The following is a 24,963-nucleotide window of genomic DNA, read 5'->3' on the forward strand; positions in this document are numbered from 1 at the left end:
GAATGAGAATTAGCTTCTGTTCTTGACTGGAAGCATTATTTCTTTTCCTAAGTTTCAAGAAACATCCTAAAGATTAGTTAAAACTATCTCATGTGTTTTGTCCCCTCTGGCCTGACATGGTATATCATTCCACAGGATAATGGTAACAGGAACAAGGTGATTATAAAGGGACTCACATAAGCTGATCTCTGTTCTCTACAGATGACACAAATAGAAAGCTTTGAGCAAGAGTGGAAAGGCACACCGTCACTTGTACTTCCTCTCCGAAGCTGGGACACAGTCTGCTCAGCCAACATGTTCCCAGAGGAACGTGATTTAACTTGCACTTTTCACACAGTAGGAAGCAACACTGTAGACCTGTCGGGAGGCTGATGACAGCCTGGGAGGAATATGGATAAGTGCTTTTCACTTCAATGTCTTCATGTGGCCTGACTTTCATTCTCAATTTAGTTACATCTTGACCTGGAAAGTGAAGCCATGGTTTGCTTCTCTTCATTTGGCTTACCTTGATCATGATGTGAATACCCCACCTTCCCTTACTTCCATCCATATAGTCTCTTCCTCTTTTCCCTTGCAACCTACTAATAGAGCCTTTCTTTAGATGTCTACATATGTATTTTATTTGCTGTTTCCCTCAGAAGGAGCTTTACTTCCGGGGAGAGAAAATGTATTTGGCTCCTTGAAACACATACAAGGAATATCCACCTAAAACAGCCTAATCGGTTCCCCATTCCTTTCATCAGATCTGACTATTTATGTATCTGGCAGCGTGTTTAAGAACCCTGTTGTAGTAAAGCATTACTATTTCCTACTCTTCCCTAGCTTTTCTTCCCTCCCCTCTCCATTAAACGACTGATTTTTATGCATGAGATTATAGACAAGCATTTGGTGACCTGTTTTTTTTTTTTTTTTTTTTCCGCTCCCCCTCCCTCTTTTTTCCTTGCGGTAAAATAGTGCTGAAGAAAGAGGGCACTAGTGTACAGCCCAGATCGCATCCTTGCACCGGCTGGATTAGAGCTGAGGCGTCTGCGAACCGCGCGTGGCCACGGTCCTCTGGCCCAGGAACCATAGCACTGTCTACCGGGACTCAGGTATGTCTCAAGTCCAAATTCTCCAAGCAGACCCAGGTGAGCAGACACCTCCAGGCGGTGAAACCCACCCCCAGTTACAGACAGTCCCAATTTATGGGATTTTCCTCCTGGGGCACCCCCGCTTATTCATTGCTTTTAGTCCTGCATCCCGCGAAGCGTCGGGACCCATGAATGCCTGGGTTGTCTTCCTCCTTTTGCTTGCCTCCCCTCCTGTGTTCTTGCTCCCCACACGCTGCCTCAGCTCCTTTCTCCTCCGATTCTCACCTTGAGAAAGGGAGCCAGGGAGGGACGAGAGAGGCAGCCAACTTCAGCCTCACAGGCGGCTGAAATTTGGCGCCTCTGCCCCCCCGAAGCGGTCAGGTTTGAATTTTCTTAAGGGAGCAGTGACTGCAAGGCGAAGAGAATGAGGATGGAAGGGTGGTGAGGAGGCGAGGGGAGGGTGTGTGTGTGTGTGTGTGTGTGTGTGTAAAGCATGCAGGGAGAGTGGTTGAAAAAGCGAAGTCGGGGGGCGGGGGTGGGGAGTGTGAAAGAATCGGAACTCGGTGGTCGAAGAGTGGGCTCCCGGCGCTGCGGAAGAATGTGTCCGTGGCAGGACCCAGCACTGTCCAGGGTGCTGAAGGCGGCAGGGCTGGGCTGCCGCGGCGAGAGCGACCCGGAAGCTGCCCTTCGTTCCAGTTCTAATAACTGTGTGCAGCCAAAGGTCCCTATTGAGGCGAGTCCCTACTGAGGCGAGTGCAGCGGCCCCTGCACCCCCTCCCTCCATCCTCAGCGGGGAAACAAGTTACCTTATCTGCACCCTTTCTCCTTGAACGTCTACTGTAAGCCTGACTTCTTGGTGGGCGGGAGGAGGGAGGGGACGTACCGAACTCCGACATGCTGAGACTTTACCAGGTGTTGCCTTAGTAACTACTATGGCTTTCCTTAAGCTGGCAAATTTGTATTCACCGCTTGGGTTGTACCTTAGGGTCTCTTCAACCCCTCAAAGTTAAAGTAAAAGGTGCACTCCTTGTTCAAGTTCATTTTGAAGTATTCACCTTTAAAATGAAAGAAAGAGTTTGCAAATTTCTTCTGGGAAAAGTTGATCTTTTCAAATCCTGAAAGTTCTCTTAAGGTGAACGACCTAGCGCCCGCTCCCCTGTCCCTCCCCCTGCACCCCACCCCCAAAGTCAGTAAGCGTAATGAGTATTTGGGGACCGGAAAGAGACTTGAGGCTGGAGGAGGGGGCAGATCGGCGTGTCTCTGAGCCTCGTCGCCTTGCGCCCCGAGCAGAGCTGCCTCCCAAGCTGTCGCTCCGGCCCATATCCTGATGTGCGCAACTATTAACATCACTGACCCTTGAGTTTTGACACCAGTGGTACGGAGCTTTGATTTTCTTCCTCTCTTGTCGGCAGCTTCCAGCTTCCCGCAGCCGCCACGACGCCCACTGTACCCTTGATCAGTTTACCTTGGGGCACCGGTGAAGGAGGGGAAGTGGAATTCTCCTAGACACGCCTCCAGAGAGTGGAGGTGATCGTGGAGGACCAGGAGGAGGAGGCCGAGGGGAAGGAGGCGGTGGTGCAGGCGGCGAAAGCTTTGGACGAGAGGTGCTGGCGAGCGGGACCGCGCGGGGAGAGGCAGGCGTGCGGCGTCTCCACTGTGCACGCCCAGACCCGGCTGGCGGGACCAGCGTGGGAACGTGGCCAGCCGGCTGTGGACCGCGTCCTCATCACCATGGTCCGGCTCCTCGTGGTGTTCTTCCCAGCGATCTTTCTGGAGATGACCCTTCTCCCCAGAAGCCCCAGCAGGAAAGTGTTGCTGGCGGGAGCCTCGTCCCAGCGCTCAGTGGCCAGAATGGACGGAGATGTCATCATTGGGGCCCTCTTCTCAGTCCACCACCAGCCTCCCGCCGAGAAGGTGCCCGAGAGGAAGTGTGGGGAGATCAGGGAGCAGTATGGCATCCAGAGGGTGGAGGCCATGTTCCACACGCTGGATAAGATCAACGCGGACCCCGTCCTGTTGCCCAACATCACCTTGGGCAGTGAGATCCGGGACTCCTGCTGGCACTCCTCCGTGGCTCTGGAACAGAGCATTGAGTTCATCAGGGACTCTCTGATTTCCATTCGCGATGAGAAGGATGGACTCAACCGGTGCTTGCCTGACGGGCAGTCGATCCCTCCAGGCAGGACTAAGAAGCCCATTGCGGGCGTGATCGGCCCGGGTTCCAGCTCCGTAGCTATCCAAGTGCAGAACCTGCTCCAGCTCTTTGACATTCCCCAGATCGCCTATTCCGCCACAAGCATCGACCTGAGTGACAAAACTCTGTACAAATACTTCTTGAGGGTTGTCCCTTCTGACACTTTGCAGGCAAGAGCGATGCTTGATATAGTCAAGCGTTACAATTGGACGTATGTCTCTGCAGTCCACACGGAAGGTAGGCATTGCCTTTGGGAAAGACAGGTACCGAAAAAGCCAGAGCATTGCATGATGTGTGCTTAGGAAAATGGTTTCTTCCCTGTTTATTTTAGCTCTGTGGGAAACAGACTGCTCTTCTCAGTAAACGCCCACCCAGGCATTGCCTTTTATCCCCATTCTCTCATCTTACAGTGTAGGAAAACGGTGTCCCATCCTGTTTCTGGGGAGTAGCAGGAGCCCAAAAGGTTCTCAACTCTCCATGCACGGTGTCCAACTGTAGAGTTTGGACTCACATATTTGTTTGCCCTCATTTTCTGAGTGTGTGTTTTTGGAAGACTTATTTGCTGATGGTGTTATCCCACCCTTCAGTGACTGGCTCCGATTTTCCCAGCTTAACAGATTCATCCAACGTAGGCAATTAGAAACAAACAAACAAGACAAACAAAAGCAAAGAACACTGTCCCCTGACTTGGTACTGAAAGCTTGATCTTGTCTTGATCAGCTGCAGCTGCTTCTTTGTCCAAGCATGCCCCTTCTTACACAGGAGACTTAACCTGTGAGTGTTGGATTAATGCACTCATTTTCCCCAGTATATCAGAAACTTATATTTTAAATTCTCAGGTGCCTTAAATACAAAGGCAATGTAAATCATTTATTTATTTTCTTCCTACTGCTTGTGTTAAAATTGTCCATATGTCCCCACACCCTCTAAGAATTATCTTGTTTTAGGAGAGATAACACTAATGACCTCTTGGATAGGATTTGAGTTTTGGTTTCTAGTCTTTTAACATAATGAATTTGCTCATTTGAATTTAAAGTTAGACCAATTATAAGTGACGAATGACAGGATAGTAGATATCAGGTTTAAAATGGCTTTTAAAAATAAAGCAGGATTACCTAAGATTAAAACTTTGACATTTGCAGAGTTTTATAGACATAAATTCTCAAAGAACTTCTTATATAAAGATTTTCTTTCTTTATCTTAGTCTATATAAATTTTGGATAAAATGAGACTTTTGAGTCATGTGCTCTTAACTCCCTTGTCAGGTTTATGAAGAAAATGAGACCCTGGTAATAAATTAATGTCTAGGACAATTCACATACATGTATGTGCTGGCATATGGAAGAGAATCTTGAGGGTATTGCTGCATTCATATTTCTTAATATCAAATTATTTAAAAAAGGCCATTGCACGATTTCATGTTTTTTTAGCAGTTACACAATATTCAGTTACTAGTGTGAAGTCTGATGATAGAAATTAAGAATCATTCCTACTGAAGTGGTTATATGGTTATTAATGAAAACTGATGCTTTAATTTATAAAGGGAGCAGAGTTTTCAGGACAAACAAACCCAAATAATGTAGAATTATACATTATAATTTCAGACTTTGATTTGGAAAAAAAAACTTTCTGCTGCAATATTGTGACTTCTAACAACTGACTCACATTTCTGAATCTTGATTTTTTAAATAGTGAACTGCATACCTCTTTTTCAACAAAATCTCATATTACTTTTTTAAGATGCAAATTTAAGTTCAGATGTTAATCCCTTACATTTTAATGTTAATTTCCTACATTTTTAATGTTGAATATAGTTTCCTCTAGTGCTTAACTATAACACCTTGAAAGCACAAGTTAAAAATTGTTAATTATTAGCGTTAGAGAGCATAAGAGGTAATGGCAAAATCTAGATTGAATGTGATTTATTTAAATATTTAATAATTGAGCTACGTAATTGATTACAGATATTAGAAGTGTCAATTCGTTCTTCAAGAAGGAGTCATACTTCATCATTTGTATGCAGTAGTTTTATTTTCCATATTCTATTATATCATTTTGGGGGGAGTGGAGAGCAGTTGAGAGAAGAACCCCCCCCCACCCTGCTTTCTTCAAGCTGTTTTCCAGTTGCCTCACTTTGCTAAAAATAATGGCTAATCGTGGATTATTTTCTGACAACTAGAATTATGGTTTTTGAAAATGAATTGCACTTGTGTTTGTCAATTTTGTTGAGGAAGGGCTCGTATTAAAATTTCACCCTTTTGTTAGTTTGGACTTTGTTTCCTTTCTGCCTTCTGACTGATGTTGTGTAGCAGAGATAATGTCTTCATGCCATTATTGTAGTTGATTCCAGACTAGATTGCATTCATAGAACAGCATCAGAGCTAACTTTGGTGTCTATTTTATTACCAAGAGATTATGCAATTTGCCTTGCCTTTTATATACGCTATCATATTTTTTCTCAAAGAGAATTTATTTCTTCTCTTATTAGACGTAAATCTGTGGAAAGTAAATTGTTTCTATTTCTTCTATCTGCAAAGAAATGTCACAGCCTCCTTTGTATAAACTCCAACTGAAAATGTGTTTTTCCTAAGGCTCTGCCCTCTTGCTTCTAAGGGACCCAGGGTATATTGGCCTGCAGGCACCTTCTTGCATCATTTAGTAATTTTCCTGCCTTCAGACTGATGGGGTCACCTACTGGTGACAGTTCCTTGTCAAAAAAAAAAAAAAAAAAAAAAGTGAGACCACACATCACTATTGTCTCTGCCATCTGGGCACTATTCAGGAAGAAAGTCAGTTTGTCTGGATATTAGCAATTTGGAGCTTAGAAATTCTGGAAACTTCAGTGACCTTCACCTCTCCTTGCCAAATGAGCCATTCTCTTGTCATTTTAACATCACAATTTCTTTTATTAGAAGTTAGCCTAGTACAGTGAGCATCAAAATTTCTAAGTGACTACCTTGGTTTTTGTGTTTAATTTTGATGGGCTTTAAAGTCACAGATGGAGCACCCTAGTCGTTGAGTGCTCCAATTGTTTTTATATCCCTGTATTATTTCATTTTATTGTAAAGTTAAGCTTAGGGGTATTTTATGGTTTTGTTTTGTTTTTTAACCGGCTAGAATTCAGTTGTTATATATATATATATATATATATATATATATATATATATATATATATATATATTTTTTTTTTTTGCATATTTTTCAGTCTTCTACCACATTATTGGTACCACATGTGTCCTCTGGTCATGACAACTGTCACTTTACCTGACCTACAAGAGAATCAGTGCACGTGAAACTACCTGCCATAGCCTCTCCGGAAAATTTTCAGGATGGGTTCCTGAGGGGAATATTGAAATAGGATCTGTCAAAGGGTGGGGGGACTCACTCAAGCACCAGAGCCATATCCACACACAAAAATGGAATGCCCTTTAGAGCAGGCTACTCACCTGGAATGTACGTCTTTAAATATGCCAAGCATACAATACAAAAATAGCCATCTTCTGTGAAGAGTATCTCGGCCAAGGACACCGTATTCCATCCTTCTGATCAAATGCATATTCCCATCAAAACCAAATTTTTCATATTGAAAGGTCATAAAATACAGTACTTAAAATAATTCTAGTTGATTAAATTGAAAGCATTGGACAAGTCTAATAAAAAAACAACAACACAAACCATCCTTTGAGCTTGTAGCTTCAAGAAGTTTTTTTCGGATTGGGTACATTTCATTTGTTTTAAGGTTTTCTCTCTTGTATTTTGTCCCTTAGTGTCAGATGAGCATTGACATAATAAGGGATTTAGTGATGTCACTTTCCTTTTTGAAAATATTCACTATAAGGTACCCTTGTAAAAAAATTATGTTTTCATTGTGGTGTACCTTTTCTGACATTTGCTTATCTTTGATCTGAAATTGGCTTTTTTGGCTTCTTTGCAAAATCCAATAATTTTCTTCTCAGAAGATATTTTTCTATTTGACATAAACTTACTTATAAAAAGTCTAACGGCATCAGAGGAAAATCCTCCTAAGTCATAAATGCATCAGCTAAGTATTACTTTTGCTAATGCAATTACATATAAAAATTTTATTTCTAAAAATATGTTTCCTATCTATGCACCAGTAACTTTCTTTATATCTTTCTTAGCTTGATTCCAACCTATATTACCGTAAGTTATCTTAACAAATTGTTGTATTTTATCACAAAATAAGGAATTGGAGTGTCTGGAGAGGTTATTTAGGCCAATCAATTAAAGATGCTTAAAACACCAGGATAACATCTTTGCCAAGATGTAGTTCCCATATGATCTCAGTTTCTAAATTGTGATTAGGGTTTGTAAGATAGTGAGAGAATATAGGACTCAAATGCAGAAGCAGAATTTCACCTATTAGTCAGTTTTTCTATGTAATGACCTATCTCCCTGAAATTTTGACCAATTCTCTATTAACTCCTGGGAGTCATTCAAACAATTCAAATCTCTCTTCCATGTGACATTTATCATCCATAAATCCTCTCTTTTATGGCATACCTCACCAGTTCCTGCACCCATATATTCTAGTTTTTAGTGTCCTCGTCGTCATAGATAACTCAAGTATTTCTTAGATAAATGATTATCCAAAAGTCCTTCTTAAAATATGTACTGCTACTAGGCCGTATCCTCTCCCTTTTAGGCTTGAGCAGTTATTAATATTATTATTAATATTATTATTAGATCTAAGAGTAGAATTTTTTTGTTGTTTGTTTCTTTTTAAATGTAAAATTGTTAGCTTAAATCTGCCTTCTCAGTACGTTCTGGGATTTTGATTATTTAATTCATTTTAGGATTTCAGCTTAGTGTCCTCAGGATTTAATTACATACATTAAAACTGAGTAAGAGAGATCAAGTATAGAGTCTCAGAGCCCATCCCTATTGAACCACTCCCTGGTTTGCTCTGTGAATTCCCTTGACAGTGGGATTTTCCATTACATAATGTACCTCTTTATAGGTAAATATATAAACATAGTAGTTTAAATGAAAAGCCATCACAATAGATATTCAACTCTCATTGAATTATTATACAAAACACCATACATAAGAAATTTGAAGACTTGGTCTCAGTTACTAGATACTTTATACTCTAAAGGGACTATAGTTTGTACACATGTAAAACAAATAGAAACAAGCAAAAATAAATCATTACAGTTATAGACATTTAAAAACATGACTTTATAGAATTTAGGGAACACCGAAAGAAAATATTAGTATCATTAGCTAGAAAAAAGCTAGAGAAAAGGGAATTTTGATTAGTTTTCTTCCTTTTCTTTTCTTTTCTTTTTTTTTAATATGGCATTTGTAAAAGTTAGAGGCTGTAGTAAGAGTGTCCCTCTGGGGGATAAAATAAGCAGGTCTGCTTCCCGGGAGTGGAGAGTGTAGGCCAGGAACTCCTAACAAAGATGTCAGCTCCAGCGTGGGTTCTTATCTGTGATTTTGTGATTTTTTTATTGATATGAAAGACAAATAATGGAGAACATTGAAGCTTGTTCCAGAGAGTGTTGGTTTCAAGAAAGATACGTTCAAACAGAGTTTGATGTGGTTCAAAGATAATTAAAAGAAAACAAATTCTTACTGAAATGTGTAAATGAGATACATTAGGTAGGGAGGGGAAAAAACTGTGAAAAAGTTAGTTATTATAGAATTCTAGGTAATAGGTTATTAAAATAATTGGGAAGTATAAAAAGCATTCCAAAGGAGTACTTTATGGGAGAATTTGATGTAGCAAAGAGTTAGGGGCAAATCTTCAGTTTTGCAATTCCGGAGGACCGGGAGATTTTGGTGTAATTGACGGGCCTGTGATAAGTAGACTTCAAACCATGTTTTGTTTTGTTTTTTTTTAGGTTTAAACAGGGTGGACTTAGACTTATATGTTCAATTTGATGTGAACTTTGGCAAAAAACACATACATTATTAGCCAGAGTGGGTGTGTGGACAAAAGAAAAGTGGGAGATAATTGTGAGGTTCTCTATTTGTGATTAAAAACATTTGTTCACATCCAAGTAAACCTTGTTTACCCAGAACCTTGATTCTCCAGCTGACCTACCTGGAAACTTGAGAGTCGGTGTCTTTAAACTCTAATCTTTTGTATTTTAAATATTTCACAAAATGATTTTTGCAATCTGTATTACATAGTTCCCTAAACTCTGTTAAAGAGATTGCTGATTTAATAGACACTTTTCTTGACTATACAATGTAATCATTATAAATATCAATTGTTACAGATGCTGGGCTGCAGTGGTAATCTTGATGCCAGTTGAAAAATACAGTTATTTACTCCTACCAAAAATGGTCCCAGATTGCCATACTTTCAAGTTTTTACATTATTTTCTCTTATATTGGCTAGGCTTATGAAACCCATTTTCTAAATTATATAATCAGTATTTAGTAAAGAGCTACTATGTGCAAAAGATTAAGGTGAAATACAAAGATGGAAAAAAGAGACCCCTTTATTATTATGAGAAAGCTTCAGCTCTTCTTGATTCTCCTGCCCTACCATCAATCACTCTGAGACTTCATTTGCCTCGGAACAAATTTTATAAAGAGCTGGTCTGAATAGGGTAGATGGTAGTGGCAGCTTCTATTTTATGTTTCCATCATGTGGCTTGCCAGTTGCTGTTCCTCTTCAGACACTAAAATGTTTCTCCTAATAATCTATGGAGCTAATATGCAATGACTGTTTCATGGGTTTTTAAATAACTTTCTGAGCAGTGGCTGGGTTGGTGTCACCATAAAGAGATTTTTGTTTTCAAAAGCTATATTTCTAACATGGCCTTTAGTCAGACCACAGAGAGCTGAGAAGCCAAAGTCGAGGGCAGAATGGTTTAATGAGCACCTTACAACCACTGAAAAAGAACTCAGAGGGCACTGTGCTGATATTAGATTGGAAGCAATATCTCAGTAGGAGAAGATTGTCAGTTTTCAGAGAAGCTGTAGTTGAAAACCAGAATCAAGTTAAGACATGAAGTCTTGTCAAAATGATGTGCTGCTTATCCATCAGAGAGCTACTGTTAGATTTTAAATTTACAGAGAAATATTTATGTAATTTACGTGTGTGAGTTCTACTTGTGTTTCTTGCCTAATTGTTCTCTGTGAATGTCTGCACCATTTTGAATCTTAATTTACATGAAAAATTATAATTTTAATTTTCTTCAGTCTCATGGGAAGTTTTGCTTTCTTAAACTTAAGGCACAGTGGTACCAAATATAGCATTAATGTTTTTATGAAGCGAATTTATGGGCTCAAGCACAAACTTGGTGATCAGAAATCCTCATTTATCAATTTTAAGATTATCTATTTTTGTCACTTTAGGCCAACAAATTGAGATTCAAGGCAATTATCTAAAGGATTCATATAAAAGCCTTAACTGGCAATTGAACCACAAGAAGATTTAGGGGAGCAGTTCTTTGCTTATCAAGTAATTTATTTTGCTTTCTAATGGAGACATGACCATTTATTCATTGATAAACACGTGTCTACTTGTGTCAGACACTGGTCTTGTTGCTAGGAACACAGAAAAGAATAATAACTATTATTATCATTATTATTTCTATTATTATTATCCTCAAGCGTCCCATAGTCCATTGGAAGAGACATAGAACTGCAGAGGGTGCCAAAAAATGTACACACATTTTAAGAAAGGAAAACTATTAAAATTGTAATACTTAATATACACCAATAACAAAAGAGGAACACAAGTCATGTTTCACTTCTGCAATTACAAGAGGTGCTCAAAGTGGTTACCATCAGCATCCAGACACTTCTGATTATGGTGAACTACTGCTTGAGCAATGCTGATCGTGTCCAATTGTGCACATTTTTTTGGCACCCCCAGTATATACCCTGTTTTCCTGAAAATAAGACCTAGCCAGACAATCAGCTCTAATGCGTCTTTTGGAGTAAAAATTAATATAAGACCCAGTATTATAGTATAGTATAGTATAGTATAGTATATAAGACCCAGTCTTATAGTAAAATAAGACCTGGTATTATATTATATTATATTATATTATATTATATTATATTATATTATATTATACCCAGTCTTATAGCAAAATGAGACCAGTTCTTATATTAATTTTTGCTCCAAAAGACGCATTAGAGCTGATTGTCTGGCTAGGTCTTATTTTCGGGGAAACACGGTAGGTAGTTATCGTCTCATGGGTCACAAAAAAGTACATTTAATCACTTTTTAAGAAAAATAAATGCACAAAAGATATGGGAAATACTGTGTGTTCCTCTCAGTTTTATTTGTACAATTTAAATGATAATTGCTACCAGATGTTTACCTCATACCGGTATTTCAGAGGACAAGGAAATGGTATGTACAACTAGCTTTCATTAAACTCCCACCAAAGAGATTGATTCTTAAGGTATTAGTCCTTCTTAGCTGATGACTATTGAGCAAATGCGTGAAATTAGTTAATCAGGTGTAGATGTTTTACCCTAAAACCTAGTCACATAAGATAAAAATGAAATTCATGGTTAAGATAAAAGTGCAGCGTCTGCCATAGATTTCAGAAAGCTTTCTCATTTTACAAATGAGAACACAAAGGCCCAGGGAAATAAAAGTGACTTGCCCAAGACCATAAAATTTGTGAGTAGCCAAGCTGCGACTTACACAGGCTTGTGTCGGATACTTTCTTAAACCAAGATTTGCTTCTTTGTTAGTTTTTAAATCCCATGATCCACTCTCATGCATTCCTTTCTCCTGTGAGGTTTACGTCATCCAGCCCAGCTACGTTCTTCCCAACTTTGTGGCTGTTATTTGCAGCTTCCAGGAGACTCTTCTGTCACTGGAAATGCATTCTCACTGCTAATACTCTTCCCTTCAATGTCAACTCTTGCCATACTTTGGGGTGGTTCTGACATTCATTGATAGCTCTCATTGTTCAATGATCTCAATTCTGTGTCCTTTGCCTCCTCTCCAGCCACCTACCCACTCTGACCTTAGTCTTGCATCTTGATATCATCAAGAGCTGTTCTGTCTCTGAACTTGTAAACATCAGCTAGCCTCTGACCAAGAGAAACCTCTTAAACTTCCCTTGCTCCCCACTTACCTGCTCTCCGTATTTCCATGGAAAATCTGGGTCCAACCATTTTCTTACTTGATTTAATTTCTCCTCTGGATCCGAGCAGCTCTACCTCCATATTTGTGCTTGTTACCATGTTGTAATAAAGCTCCTTTTTCAGAGTAAATGAACTTCCAACTTATATTAGTGGCTATTCCACATGAAGCTCTAGTTGAGATTATCAGTTTGTTATTTTTTCCCAGTCCCTTCACTGCAGCAAATTAAGACCAGAAAGGAGCACTTTTTTTTAATGAAACAACAAAGGATTCCATCTCTGTGAGGGCTGTGAGTCACATTCGCTCAGATAGTTCTGTGGTATCATCTCTACAACAAGTAATCAGGGGCAGTGTATACTGGATAAAGACAAAACATTGGAAGACGATGGCTAAGGTTGGATTCTGGGGGTTCAGGAGTAAGAGTAACCTAAAGGGTTCATGTAATTAACCAAGCTTAGAGAGCCATCAGGATAAAATGGACCAAACCAACCCCTTCAGTTTAGTGTGCAGATGAGATGAGCTAGTGCTGTGTATAGAGCTAGATGAGTGTAAGATATCATTATTGTCATCAGGCTATTCTAACCTTAATTAAGAAGATGTCCTTAGTCTAAGTGAGCCTGTGTGAAGTGAATACAGGAATGTCCTGGGGCAGGGGTGTGCAAATAAAAAGAGAAGATATACTATATCGTGCAGATTTGCTAACTTTGAGCAGCACATTTGAACTCCCCTTTTCTCCTTTCATAACAATTGTACCCACAGCATGGGGCCCTAAGCGAAAGCCCTTGGGTTCGACAGCTTATTCTACAGCTATTCCTTGGAGACTCCAAGGCATTTTCGTCTGTTCTCTGTGGTGCTCTAACACAGTTTTCAATTTGTACGTTACAAAGGGTAGGACAAAAAAGATCAATAAACAAATTGCTGACAGTATGTTCAAGAGGAGAAACTGTTTGCAATAGAATTTAAAAGGTGATATGCAGATAATTAAACAGTGGAAACAACTTATAATAAATAAATAATATCTTCCTGCAAAAATAAATATACTATTTTATTTTCACTTTTTGATCAACAGGTATTACTCTGTTGGTAAAGAAGAATATATGCTCAGATCTCTATCTTAATTAAATAAATGTTCCGTGAGAACCTTCTCTGGGCCAGACCCTCTGCTACACTTTCCGATGACGAGAGGTAGATGAACTATAATCTTTCTATCAAGAGGTTCACTGGATAATGATTACCACTCAGTTTGATAAATGTAACCATAGGCGTAGGCATGACTGAGAGAGGTAACAGAGAGAAATGTGACAAGCTTTCTGAGGGCCAAGGAAAGAAGTGATGAAAGTTCATAGAAGCTTCTCAAAGGTGAAATTTGAAGTTCACTCCATCAGAGGACTATGAGGAAGGCACAGAGAAATGAATATGAGCAAACGTTTGCTACAGAAAATAAACTATCCTCAAGGACCTCTAAATGTATCATTGATTCTGAAGTGTATATTTAGGTAAAAGAAGTGGGGAAGAATCAAGCTGAAAAGGGAGGAAAGGCCCAGGTCATGAAGACACAATCTTGTCGAGCCAAGGAATTTAGATTCTATTTTGTAAGCATGGGGATCCAGTGAAGGATTTTAAACAGGGAAGAAACAGGATAGAATTATATTTTGGAAAGGGGACTCTGAAAATTTTGGAGGTGACAGATTAAGGAAAGGAATCAGATTGGAAGCTAGGACACAAGTTAAATTGGCCTTTACTCCACCACTCCCCCATTGATGGCTGGGAGAGTGGTGGAGAAAAGGTCAATTTAATTACTCAGTTTAATCAAGAGATGATGAGAGCTTTAGTAAAAGAAGAGTCAATGGGGATGGAAAAGAGAGAATAGATTTAAAAGCCACTTAGGGAGATGAAGATTTAGTGACTGACTGATTGTGAGAATCAAGAAGAAAGAGAAGTCTAAAATGACTCCCAAGTTTCTACTTTGTAGCGAAAAATATGAGAAATAAAAGAGGAATCACAGGTTGGGAAAACATATATTTTACATTGGTTGAATTTGAGGTGTATATGGGGCAATGAATTCAAGAGACTCCATAGACCAAAACTCTGGAAAGGGAGGTAGATTTATCAGCAAACAGCTATAGTTAAAACACAAAAGTGGACGCGATTTCACAGAGAGAATGTAGCATGAAAATAAAAGAGTCAAAGGCAGAACTGTGAGGAAGGTGAAAATTAGGAAGAGGATCCAGAAAAGGGATGAAGAAGGAACAATTAGAAAACTAGAAGGAGAAAGAGGAAGAACCAGGAAAGACAGACATCATGGAAGCCAAGGGAGGAGAGAGTTTTAAGAAGTTAACAGTGACCAGTAACAGAGAGCTGACAGGAATGGAGAATTATAGAAATGGTTCTCTTACCGGTAGCCTCCACTTTCTCCTAGCTTCCTCCCTTCCAATAATCTCTTAATATCTAAGCCTATTAGAAGGGCAGAGGCCGGGAGATAGGGGAGGCTGCAGGTACGTTGCATCGTTCTAAGAGACTGAGTGGGGAAGGTAAGAGAGAGGTTGGTAGCTAGACAGAGATGCACTTCTAAGTGAAAACATTCTCTAGGATGGGAAAGACAGCATTAAGGGAGGATGAAAAGCGTGGTAGGAAAGGAAATGTTGAAGATAATCTATGAAGCAAAGATGCTAAGGAGGCAGGAAGAAATTGTGGCAGGGCCACACTTGAATAGGAGAAGACTTTCCTTTGGGTGGTGATGAGTGTGGGGAAAGGAGAAAACGTTTGAAAATAACATTTGGTAGCTCTTGTTTTCTCAATTATTTAAAGAAGGGAATGGGAAGGGGAAGGGAGCAGGTCAAATACAAGTAGAGCAAATTTTTAGAGAGCCCAACTGAGATTGGAAACCATGTATTTCTACTACGGTTAGTTCATGTTGTTTTTATATTCTCTCCAGTGTGCGCAGCCCCCAGATTCAAGCCAGGAGTCAGCTTTCATAGCAGTTCATTAACGTGGCCCCCTGCTGGCTTGATGCCCAAAACACCAGAATCTTTCTTTAGTTAATTACATAGGATACCGAGATCATAACCTAGAATTATCCTTTATCCAGCTCCTGTCATAAGGCCAAATGAGGGAATTGATATGTAAGAATATCATCTAAGAGATCATTACCTATCACTCAGTATAACATTGGTTCCGTAACACTACATACCTGACTTTTTATTACTTTTCCTGAAGAATTGCCTATTCTAAATTTCATTTTAATGACACCCGTTTCATTTATTTTTTCTTTTCTTTTTTTTTAAATTAAAGTTTATTGGGGTGACAATGGTTAGTAAAGTTACATAGATTTCAGGTGTGCAATTCTGTAATACATCATCTGTATAGTACATTGTGTGTTCACCACCCAGAGTCAGTTCTCTCCATCACCATATATTTGATCCCTTTTACCCTCATCTACCATCCCCCTCCTCCTTTACCCTCTGGTAACCATTAAACTATTGTCTGTGTCTACGAGTTTTTGTTTCTTCATTTGTTTGTCTTGTTCTTTTGTTGTTTTCAGTTTTATATCCCACGTATCAGTGAAATCATATGGTTCTCGACTAGTTCTGTCTGATTTATTTCACTTAGCATAATAATCTCAAAAACCATCCATGTTGTCACAAATGGTACTATAGTAAAGTCAGCACAAGAATTAAAAATGTAAATAATGTTTCATAATTTTCACCTTTTTGTTAAAAATTTTTGCTTATTGTGTTGTTCAATGCCCCTTGTTTAAAGTACATTGTTAACAATTCTTTCTAGATTTTTTCTTTTTAGATTTTAATGTTATGAAATCACTTATCTCTCTTAAGGAACTGACATGTTTCATCTTAATCGGTAATGAGAGTATTGTATTTTTAATTTTTCTCTTTGCCTACCAGGAAGCTCAAAGCTAAATTTAATGCTCAACTATAGAAAAATGTTTAGATTATGTGTAGATGTTAACTTCTTCCACCTTACTTCAACATGATTATTTTATACTTCTTTTTTATTACTGTAAAATGCCTCAACTTCATTTTTAGGAGAAGACAGGATATTAATAGATACATAAATGCAAGTGACCCCACCGCAGGCACCCATCTTTATTGACGTTTTCATGTTATGAGTCAGATGGTTATGACAGGCTGAGAGGTTTTTTTATTTTTTTTTTATTTTTTGTGTGTGGAAAGTAGGGGGGAGGTTATTTTATACTCATAGCTGAATATGCTGAAGATGGAAACATTTTTTCTATGTATTTAGTGTGTACAGAAGAATCCTTGAGTGTTGACCTTATACAAGAGGAGAATCATGTTTCTTCAAATTAGTGAAAAAGTCCATCCCCTGACTCCTAGATGCTCTGCCCATTGCTGTCTTTTCCTTTTCAGTGCATTGTGGGGTCTGCGATGTGGCTGTGTTGGGATAGTTCACCTGGTTTTGGCAGGTGTATGTGTAGATGCAACATTCGCTTCCAGGGTCAACACTGAGTAGGGCTGCTCTATCTCTGTAATTCATAACAGCCCCTTTTCCTGTTTTCTCTTCTTACCTTTAGGGAAGCATCAATCTGTCTACAATGACTGTTCAGTGACAAATAGAGAGGTATCTTGCTTTTCACTCACTTCCTAACTTTTCCTGGTGTTCTCATCATGCATCTTCCAGACCATAATTGCTTGTTGCCTGGTGTTTGCTGCGTGCTCTAGGCAGCTCAGTGCTGATGCTACTTCATTCTCCTTTGAGCTAAGGTCAACATAATGTAACCTGGGAAATCATGACGCAGGCTGAGACATCAAAAAACACCCAATGTCTCTTACTCCTGCAAGTAAAGTTAAAACACAGAGTAGAGGGAGGCCCGATGTGTTGATACATGTGAAGGATGAATTACCATTAGTTTTTTTGCTAGAAATGCCAGATTTAGAACTGTGAAAAGGCAAATTTTATTTTTTTTCTTCTATGTTGGTAACGCAGAAAAACAACTTAGTATGTAATATCCTTGTATGTCATTTTAAAAGTAAAATTTTACTTGAAAAAGAGCAATTTCTTAAAAATGAAAAAAAATTGAGTGAGTGATCAACGTTTGAACTGCGTATATTCTCCCTTTTAGTAGATTATTTTTAGGCTCTTCTAGAGCAGTACTTTTCAAACTTCAGCGTGCAGACAGATCACCCGTGGAACTCATTCTATTGCAGATTCTGATTCAGTAGGCCTGGGGTGGACCTGAGAGTCTAGGTTTCTACTAGGTTCTCAGGTGGAATTGAGGCTCATGGACCACAATAAGGGTAGAACCTCTGTAAGCCCCTCTGATAATGTATTTTCCATGATGGCTCATTGTACATGCTTTCTCACACATTTATGAATTATTTCCTTGAGTTGTGTCTCAAGGCAATGTTCTATGCTTCTGAAAGGCAAAGAATGGCTTTTAAAATGTTCATATTTAGGAAATTATAGCAAAGATGTTGAACTATTCATTTCTTATATTCAATGACTTTTTAAAATATGCATTAACTAGCCTGAATAATTGCTGAGTGTAATAGCTTTGTAGTTAATCAAATTTTTGGTTACATATATGCCTTCTCCTTGTATAATACTCTGCCCCAGTAGAATATTTCCCCCAATGGGAAGTAAATTTCTGGAGGGTGGGATCTTTGTTTTGTTTACTGGTGTCTCCCCAGCAATTAGAAGAGTGTCTGGCATATAGTAGACAGTCAATAAATATTTGTTTAATTGATTTAAGTAAGGAGGACTTTTGTTTCAATCCTTTTTCTGCCTCAGTAAGGAGTTTGATGATTTAAGAGCTTGCAGGCTTCATATCAATTCTTATTGCCTACTATAAATGTAAATGAAGCAAGACAGTAGACTAATTATTCAACTTCCAAGAACCAACAACCTTGGAAGTCTTTGGTTTTTACTAAATTCTTCATAAATAATTTTTCACTTGCTTCTTTCTTATAATAGTGGAATAAAGCAAAGAAAATATCTGATTAATTTCATGTTTCGTGGGTAGATGCTTCTTAATATCCCTTTTCACTTTTTACCTTTCTAATAATTGAGGAAAAACACTGCAGTCACTGTCAATTAAAATGCTCAAGTTGTCATATTTTTCTCATTGTCTTCTTTTTAATGAACATGGATGCCCTGTATTATCTGTCCTCCCTTAGACTTTTGTGCTTATGTGCAGTGGGACGTGTTCCAAGTGGGAGAAACTGGGTTTGATCCCCCTTCCTCGGTCAGCTACCCTTGTGACTCTAGACGAGTCATTGAACCACTTTCAGTGTGTCTTCTCGTCTGTAAACAGTCTGTCATGTCTCCTTTCCAGACCACCACTATGAACCGATGTGGAACTGCTAGTTGTGTTATATTCTACTGCAGCGTATGTCATTATTGTCTCATTTTGATTATTAATAACTGCCTCCTGGCCTCCGCTTTTCCCAGAAAGTTATAGGCAACTATTTCTACTGAGCATTTATTTAGAATGATGGATTGTGTAGTGAAGGTAGAAACATTTATCCAAGTCCCTGATTTGAAAACAAAAATTAGAGATTAAGTGATTTGCCCGAGGTTGCACACATCTAGTTACTACAAGAGGAAAGACTTACACTGTAGCCCAGCGTTCTCTCTCTGTGACCCCTGAAGCATCTCCAGATCACTTACCTGTATATCTTCACAGCCTTGACCAACTCTCTGATTTTCTTCCACCCTTAGTCTCTCTATGTTGGCTTGAAAGGCAAGCCTCAGTTTCCTATCAGTGAGCCAACCAGTCAATTCATTTACTCGACAAATACAGACCCTACTTATCATCCTGCGGGTGACAGGCATCAGATATCAAAAATCCATCCAGGTTGCTGATGTCAATCAAGTTTGGTAACATAGGCAAATATCCATATGACATTGTACAGATACTATAGTTAAAGTAAAAAATATATATGATATATGTGACTATATGTATGATTATACAGTAAAATAATATTGTGAATATCCTGTAGTTCCTGCCATTGCTTATGGTCCAGAAGGAGAGACAGAGAAACAATTATTGCCACATCGTCATGTTGATGAGGAGAGGGTGTGGGGCTTGAAGGAGGGGGAGGTTACTTCTAGGTGGGGACATTGGGTAGGAATCTTGCAATAAGTGGCATTAGAGTGAGTCTTTCTTAGATTCTAGCTAGCCTTGCAAATAAAGAGCTAGAGGGAGAAGGAATTTCCCATGAAGGCAGTCATGCGGGCTCTGACTAAAACACTAACAGATAGATAGACAATGGTAGAGTGGTGAGCTGTTCAATTGGTCTGGAGTAGAAGTTACCGAAAAGGGAGTTGTGGAAGAATTGATTGGAAAAGTAGACTCAGATGTCAGAGTCTGGAGAATGTCAGAGTTTGAATTTGTCTTCCATGTCCTAATTTAGTCAAAATAGAGTAGACCTTCTTTTGTAAATTTCTTCCAAAGACTGATAAATAGGGACTTATTTTTAACTTTTCCTGCCCACTGATATTTTTGGTCTTTATTTTTTCCTCCTTGTAGCATATGTGTCAGAAAGTGACACCTTCGCAGGAAAGCCACCTTCTTTGTTTGTCATTGACCATACAGTCCATTTACATTTCCACAGTAATATAAATATTTGAACATAAGAAGTATGCAGGCGAATGTATTGCGATGTTTTGCAGCTAGAGTTGCAGCCTCTGTGGACATGTGGCCTGCCTCTCAGTGAGGCAAAAGGCATATTACAAGCTGGTTTCTCAGCTGTGAAATGCCACTACTTAGGTCACATGTCTCAGTAAAAAAAACATACAAAAAAAAACCTGCCAGGAGCAACGCCTTCTCCTTGGCAGAGAGGCGTGCCACCTGTCACCCAAAGCTGCCGTCCCCTCTGGCATCGTGCACGGATAGCTTTAATTCATTTCTGCATATGGGGAGATTGTGTTCTCTGCCTTTTGCAGCACGTTTTTCCATGGTATTCATCTCGGGTAGAATTTATTCGGTACTCATTGATTGGGGAATTATTGCTCATACTTATCGGGGCCAAATCTTCAATCTTAATCTGGACGAATAGGTGTTACCTTGGGGATAGCACTTGAATAAAAATGTGAATTATCCTACATGTGAAAGATGGCATATTACAGGCACATTTCCACTCAACACCTACCCATGAAGCCACCCTTGGTGACATGACAAGGTCACACCTTATGTCACTCCTTAATAGCATGGAAGGATTCCTGAAAATCAGACTTAGAGAGTACACATTCTGGATCCACTACGTAGTGACCATGTCCCAAAAATTCTTAAGGCATGCAAAGCAAGAAACTTAATTTACTTCTTCACGAGTAGATAAAACACTCCTTACAGCATGTAACTTATTTTAGATTTCTCCCGTGTCTTTCTAAGGTCTGATATGAAGCACCAAGTAAATGCTTGATTAATACATGTTGAATGAAAAACTAAATGATGGTTCTATAAAAAGGTAATCAAATAGGCATTTTGGCTGGCCATGATATTGGAATCTTTTGGCTTCCTATTTCTCTAAGAAGGATAAATTAAAAAACCAACAATGCCCTAAGCTTATGAATAGATATAGGTTCCAGCCCCATAATAATGCCATTTAGCACAAGGGCCACACTTGAGTTTACATGTTTTCTCTTACATTTTTGAGTGGTTCAAGAAAAAACTTACCTTAAAATGCATACATTCAAAAACATTTTCAAATGGAATTCCCATTGTTGCCATCTGTTCTTGTTTTGAATTGTGTTGTCCGCGCCCCCCCCCCCCCAAGTCTGAATGTTAATGCCAGTACATCAGAATGTGACATTAATTGGAGATAGGGTCTTTACAGAGATAATCAAGTTAAAATGAGGTCATTAGGGTGGGCCTAATCTGATATGACTGATGTCCTTAGAAGAAGGAGAAATTCGGGTATAGAGACATGCAAACAGGGAAAAACTACGTGAAGATGAAGGTAGAGATTGGATGAGGCATCTAAATAGCAAGGAATGTTAAAGATTGCCAGTGAACCACCAGAGGCTGGGAGAGAGGCATGGGACAGACTTTTCCCTCATCACGCTCAGAAGGAGCCAACCCTGTTGCCATCTTGGTCTTGAACTTCCAGCCTCCAGAACGATGAGATGATGAATTTCTGTTATTTAAGCCACCCAGTTTGTACTTCGTTATAGCAGCCCTAGGAAACGAATAATACAGTTGTCGGGTTATCCTATTGTGAAAGCTGGTCGAGGCTTAGGTACTTCCTAAATGCGCTGAGAAAAATCAGTCTTTACCTCACAATGGATCTCATCTGTTTATGGACCATTGCTTCACCTTTACCCTCCCCCAACCATCTGACCCACCACCTTCTACTCAAAAACAACAATATAACTTAGATGTTTGTTATTATTATGAAAATAATAACTATGACAACATTTATTATGTACCAGACACTGTGCCGAGTGTTTCATGTACATTACTTCATCCAATCCTCCCAATAACACTATAAGGTAGGTACTGTTATTATCCTGGAAAGATGAAAAACGTCTTTCTGAGCCTCACAGGTAAAAAAAAGTGACAGACACAGGGTCAGAATGAATCAGTCACATTCCAAAGCCCAGTGTGTGACCACTACATAATCTGCATAAGGAGGCACTAGGAGACTTACCAGGCTTATGACACTGGGGCTAGATATTGTCAGCATTTGAATGCCTATTTAAATGAGTAAGGACAATGTAAATAACCAGGGCAAAGATTGTTACCAAAAGTCACTGTTTTGTACTGCTCTCAGACTATCAATAACCAATGTTGTGGCTGGACCAGCCCTTGTGGTTCTTATTATGATGGCAAGATGCTCTTCAGCAATAACCATCAAGAAACTTTGAAAAGATACAGTTTTATTACGCACAGGACGTGGAAATTGCCCAGCACATCAGGGCCACGCAGCAAGGTAATGGATGGGTAGAGAGAGCAAAAGAGAGTTGTACATGGAATTGGGGTTCTGCTTTTATTGAGCTCGAAGGTGGGGGCCTAGAGTTTTCCGGGCTCTTTATTGGTGAATTAAAAACACAAGAGTGGTCATTTAAAATGGAGAAGAGAAAAAAAAAATCAAATACTAGCCCAAATGGTCAGTTATTGAAATCAACCAAGATCTCTAAAACAAAGGAGCTTCAGTGAGGGGAGGCAGCCTGGCTATTGATCTTGTCCCATGGCTGCCATTGTGTTTATTGGAGATGGCCGACTTTGAAGTGGATGCCTTTTTGAAATGGAAGCCTCAGGCAATCAAAGCTTAAGTCATTCATTCCTATTACAAAGAAGAAAAAGACTGTCAGGGTTTACACTATAGTCAATGTCTTAAAAAAATCAGGTCCTTGAGTCATATTGTATCTAGTATCTGCCAGATACAATTACAGCCAATACATGTCCTGGTCGACCAGGAGGACCACTTAACGTAGCCCACTACCACTTCAGAAAAGGATAAAATAAGTGCATACTGGGTCTTTCTTCTCAGTTCTCTTCATGTTATGAAATGTGTATTTCTCTAGAAAAAGCGGTTCCACTCTAAGGCTTGCTCTTGTTTGGCAGTAGAACCACAGACAGAGGGAGACATTGTCAGAGTATGAAGATGGCCACGTATTGATTTCTTTTAAAGCATACTTGATACTTCTTGAAAAAACTTCAAATTTTTAACTTCTGGTAATGATGATAAAAAGGCATGCCTTCTTTTTTCCAGAAAAATCCTGTAATCAAAAAGAAACGAACAAACACACCTATATTTCTCAAAGCAAGGGAGATTTTTCATTGGGCTAAAGGGAAGAAAGTCTTTATCCTGTCTCTCTAGAAATTTCTAGGGTTCTAGTCCTGGGGTGCTGACTCCATGTTTTCATTTGACAGTGCTGTGAACTGACTCATTCTCAGAAGCAGATGGATGCTCTGCCTGCTGATTTTCTCGTGGAGCATTAGTTCACATGGTAGCCAGCCTCCCTTGTTTGGTTTCTGGTGTGATTATGGACAGGTGTTTGTGAGATTCTTGGATTGTTGTGGGAGGTATTCAGGCATTAGGTGTGGAGGTACCAAATGAGCTCGAAGACCTGAGAAGCTGATTCTGTGAGTAGGGGTTCACAGAGTCCATGGCTTTGTGACAGAGCAATGTGACTCTCCCTCCTCGGAGAGACCTCCCAATGACTTGGGCTTACCCGTGGAGCTATAAGCCTTTTAGATTTTGGCTTCTCCTCTGTAGTAAAGGTTTGGGCAGATGTAGGATAAGACATGTGGGTATAAAGAGGGAGATTAGTGGTCGGGGTAGGGTGGGGCTTTTGGAGTTAGACCTGGTTTCTTATCCCATCTCTGCCATATTTGAGCTGTATGACTTTAGGTAAGTCACTTAACCTCTCAACGTCCTACTCTTCACATCTGTAACTAGAGATTTTAATTGTACTAACTTCTCATGGGATTAAGTGGGATAATGACTGGAATATAATAAGAACTCAATAAAATACGTGCATATACGAGTACACATATAAGCTAAGAAAGTGGTGGTGTGATATGGCATATTCTATAACACTTTGGTTAGCTTTTATCAGGAATGACCTTTCTTCCCTTTGTAAATATAATACCTTTCAGAGCTATCTTAGAATTTATTGCTAGAAATAATAAGGCTATATATCCTCTCTCTTAACTGCTTTTCATCTGGGAAATTTTGAGTGTTTAATAAGCTCCTGTTAAAAGTTAGTACCTTTAGGAAGTGTAGCACTTAAAGCTATTTTCAGTTGTCATCTCAGGGTTATCGATAAGCATGTAGGGTGGGCATGGCAGAGCGGCTAGGAGGCGAGAGTCAGTCTTGCACAGGCCAGTTGGAGGACATAAAAGGTCATTCCTGTTTCATAGTTTTTATTTGGTTGTAGCTATGAACACATATAGCATTTGTTTCCTGAAGGTCCCTGATGATCGTCTTCAATCATCATCACTATGATTTCCTAAGCTCCCTTATATAATCTTCATTTATAGAAAGTAATGGCTTCTATTCTCTACAAGATTGAAACTTGAAATGGATGAAACTAGGGAGGAAGTAGTGGCTGCACAAGGTGTGGGGTTCAAGTCACATCCATAAGCTCCTGAGGCTGAAAGTAGGTATATATAGTTTGGGTTGTAACTTTCTTGAGGGGAGGATCCATTTTATTGTTTTTCTTTTTTGTTTTTTGATTTATACCATTTATTACAACTCTGTGTACAAAGATTACAAATGTTAGTTGAAATATATTTATCTTTGTAAAGTAGGAATTATTTCTCAGAGTTGTGAGGCCATAAGGAAAAGATATTTTTTATATGTCTTAGGGAATAAATTAAAGATTTGAGGGTATTTTTGTACCCAAACTTTCCTAAACATATTTACTATACTACATTCCCCTTCCTTACTATTTTCTGGGCCCTAAACTCAGCTATATCATAAGTCTTTACTTTTTGCACAGTGCAATGTTTCTCACTTCTGCTGTACATTTTAACCCCATGGGGAGCTTAAAACCTATTGAAACCTGACTTCACCTGCAGAGGTTCTAATAGAGCCTGGAAAACAAGTGGAGGTGTGTGTACATATACACACACACACACACACACACACACACACACACACACACACACACAAGTGGCA

General features: G+C 39.2%; 1 protein-coding gene across 6 annotated transcripts in view; it reads left to right on the forward strand.

Moving 5' to 3' along the window:
* The first annotated feature begins 920 nt into the window (after window positions 1-920).
* Window positions 921-24,963, forward strand: part of GRM1 (glutamate metabotropic receptor 1) — a 334,828-nt gene continuing 310,785 nt past the window's right edge. For 4 of the 6 annotated variants that reach the window (XM_019744493.2, XM_019744495.2, XM_019744498.2 and 1 more), the window contains exons 1-2: window positions 921-1,091; window positions 2,483-3,501. In XM_019744493.2, the coding sequence (XP_019600052.2) occupies window positions 2,802-3,501 (700 nt within the window). In that variant the 5' untranslated portion in view covers window positions 921-1,091; window positions 2,483-2,801. Of the gene's footprint in view, window positions 1,128-1,659; window positions 1,910-2,482; window positions 3,502-24,963 lie in introns of those variants that run through there. The other 2 variants (XM_019744494.2, XM_074333687.1) reach the window with 2 other exon arrangements.

The sequence above is a fragment of the Rhinolophus sinicus genome, linkage group LG05 (genome assembly GCF_036562045.2).
Source record: "Rhinolophus sinicus isolate RSC01 linkage group LG05, ASM3656204v1, whole genome shotgun sequence".
NCBI lineage: Eukaryota > Metazoa > Chordata > Mammalia > Chiroptera > Rhinolophidae > Rhinolophus > Rhinolophus sinicus.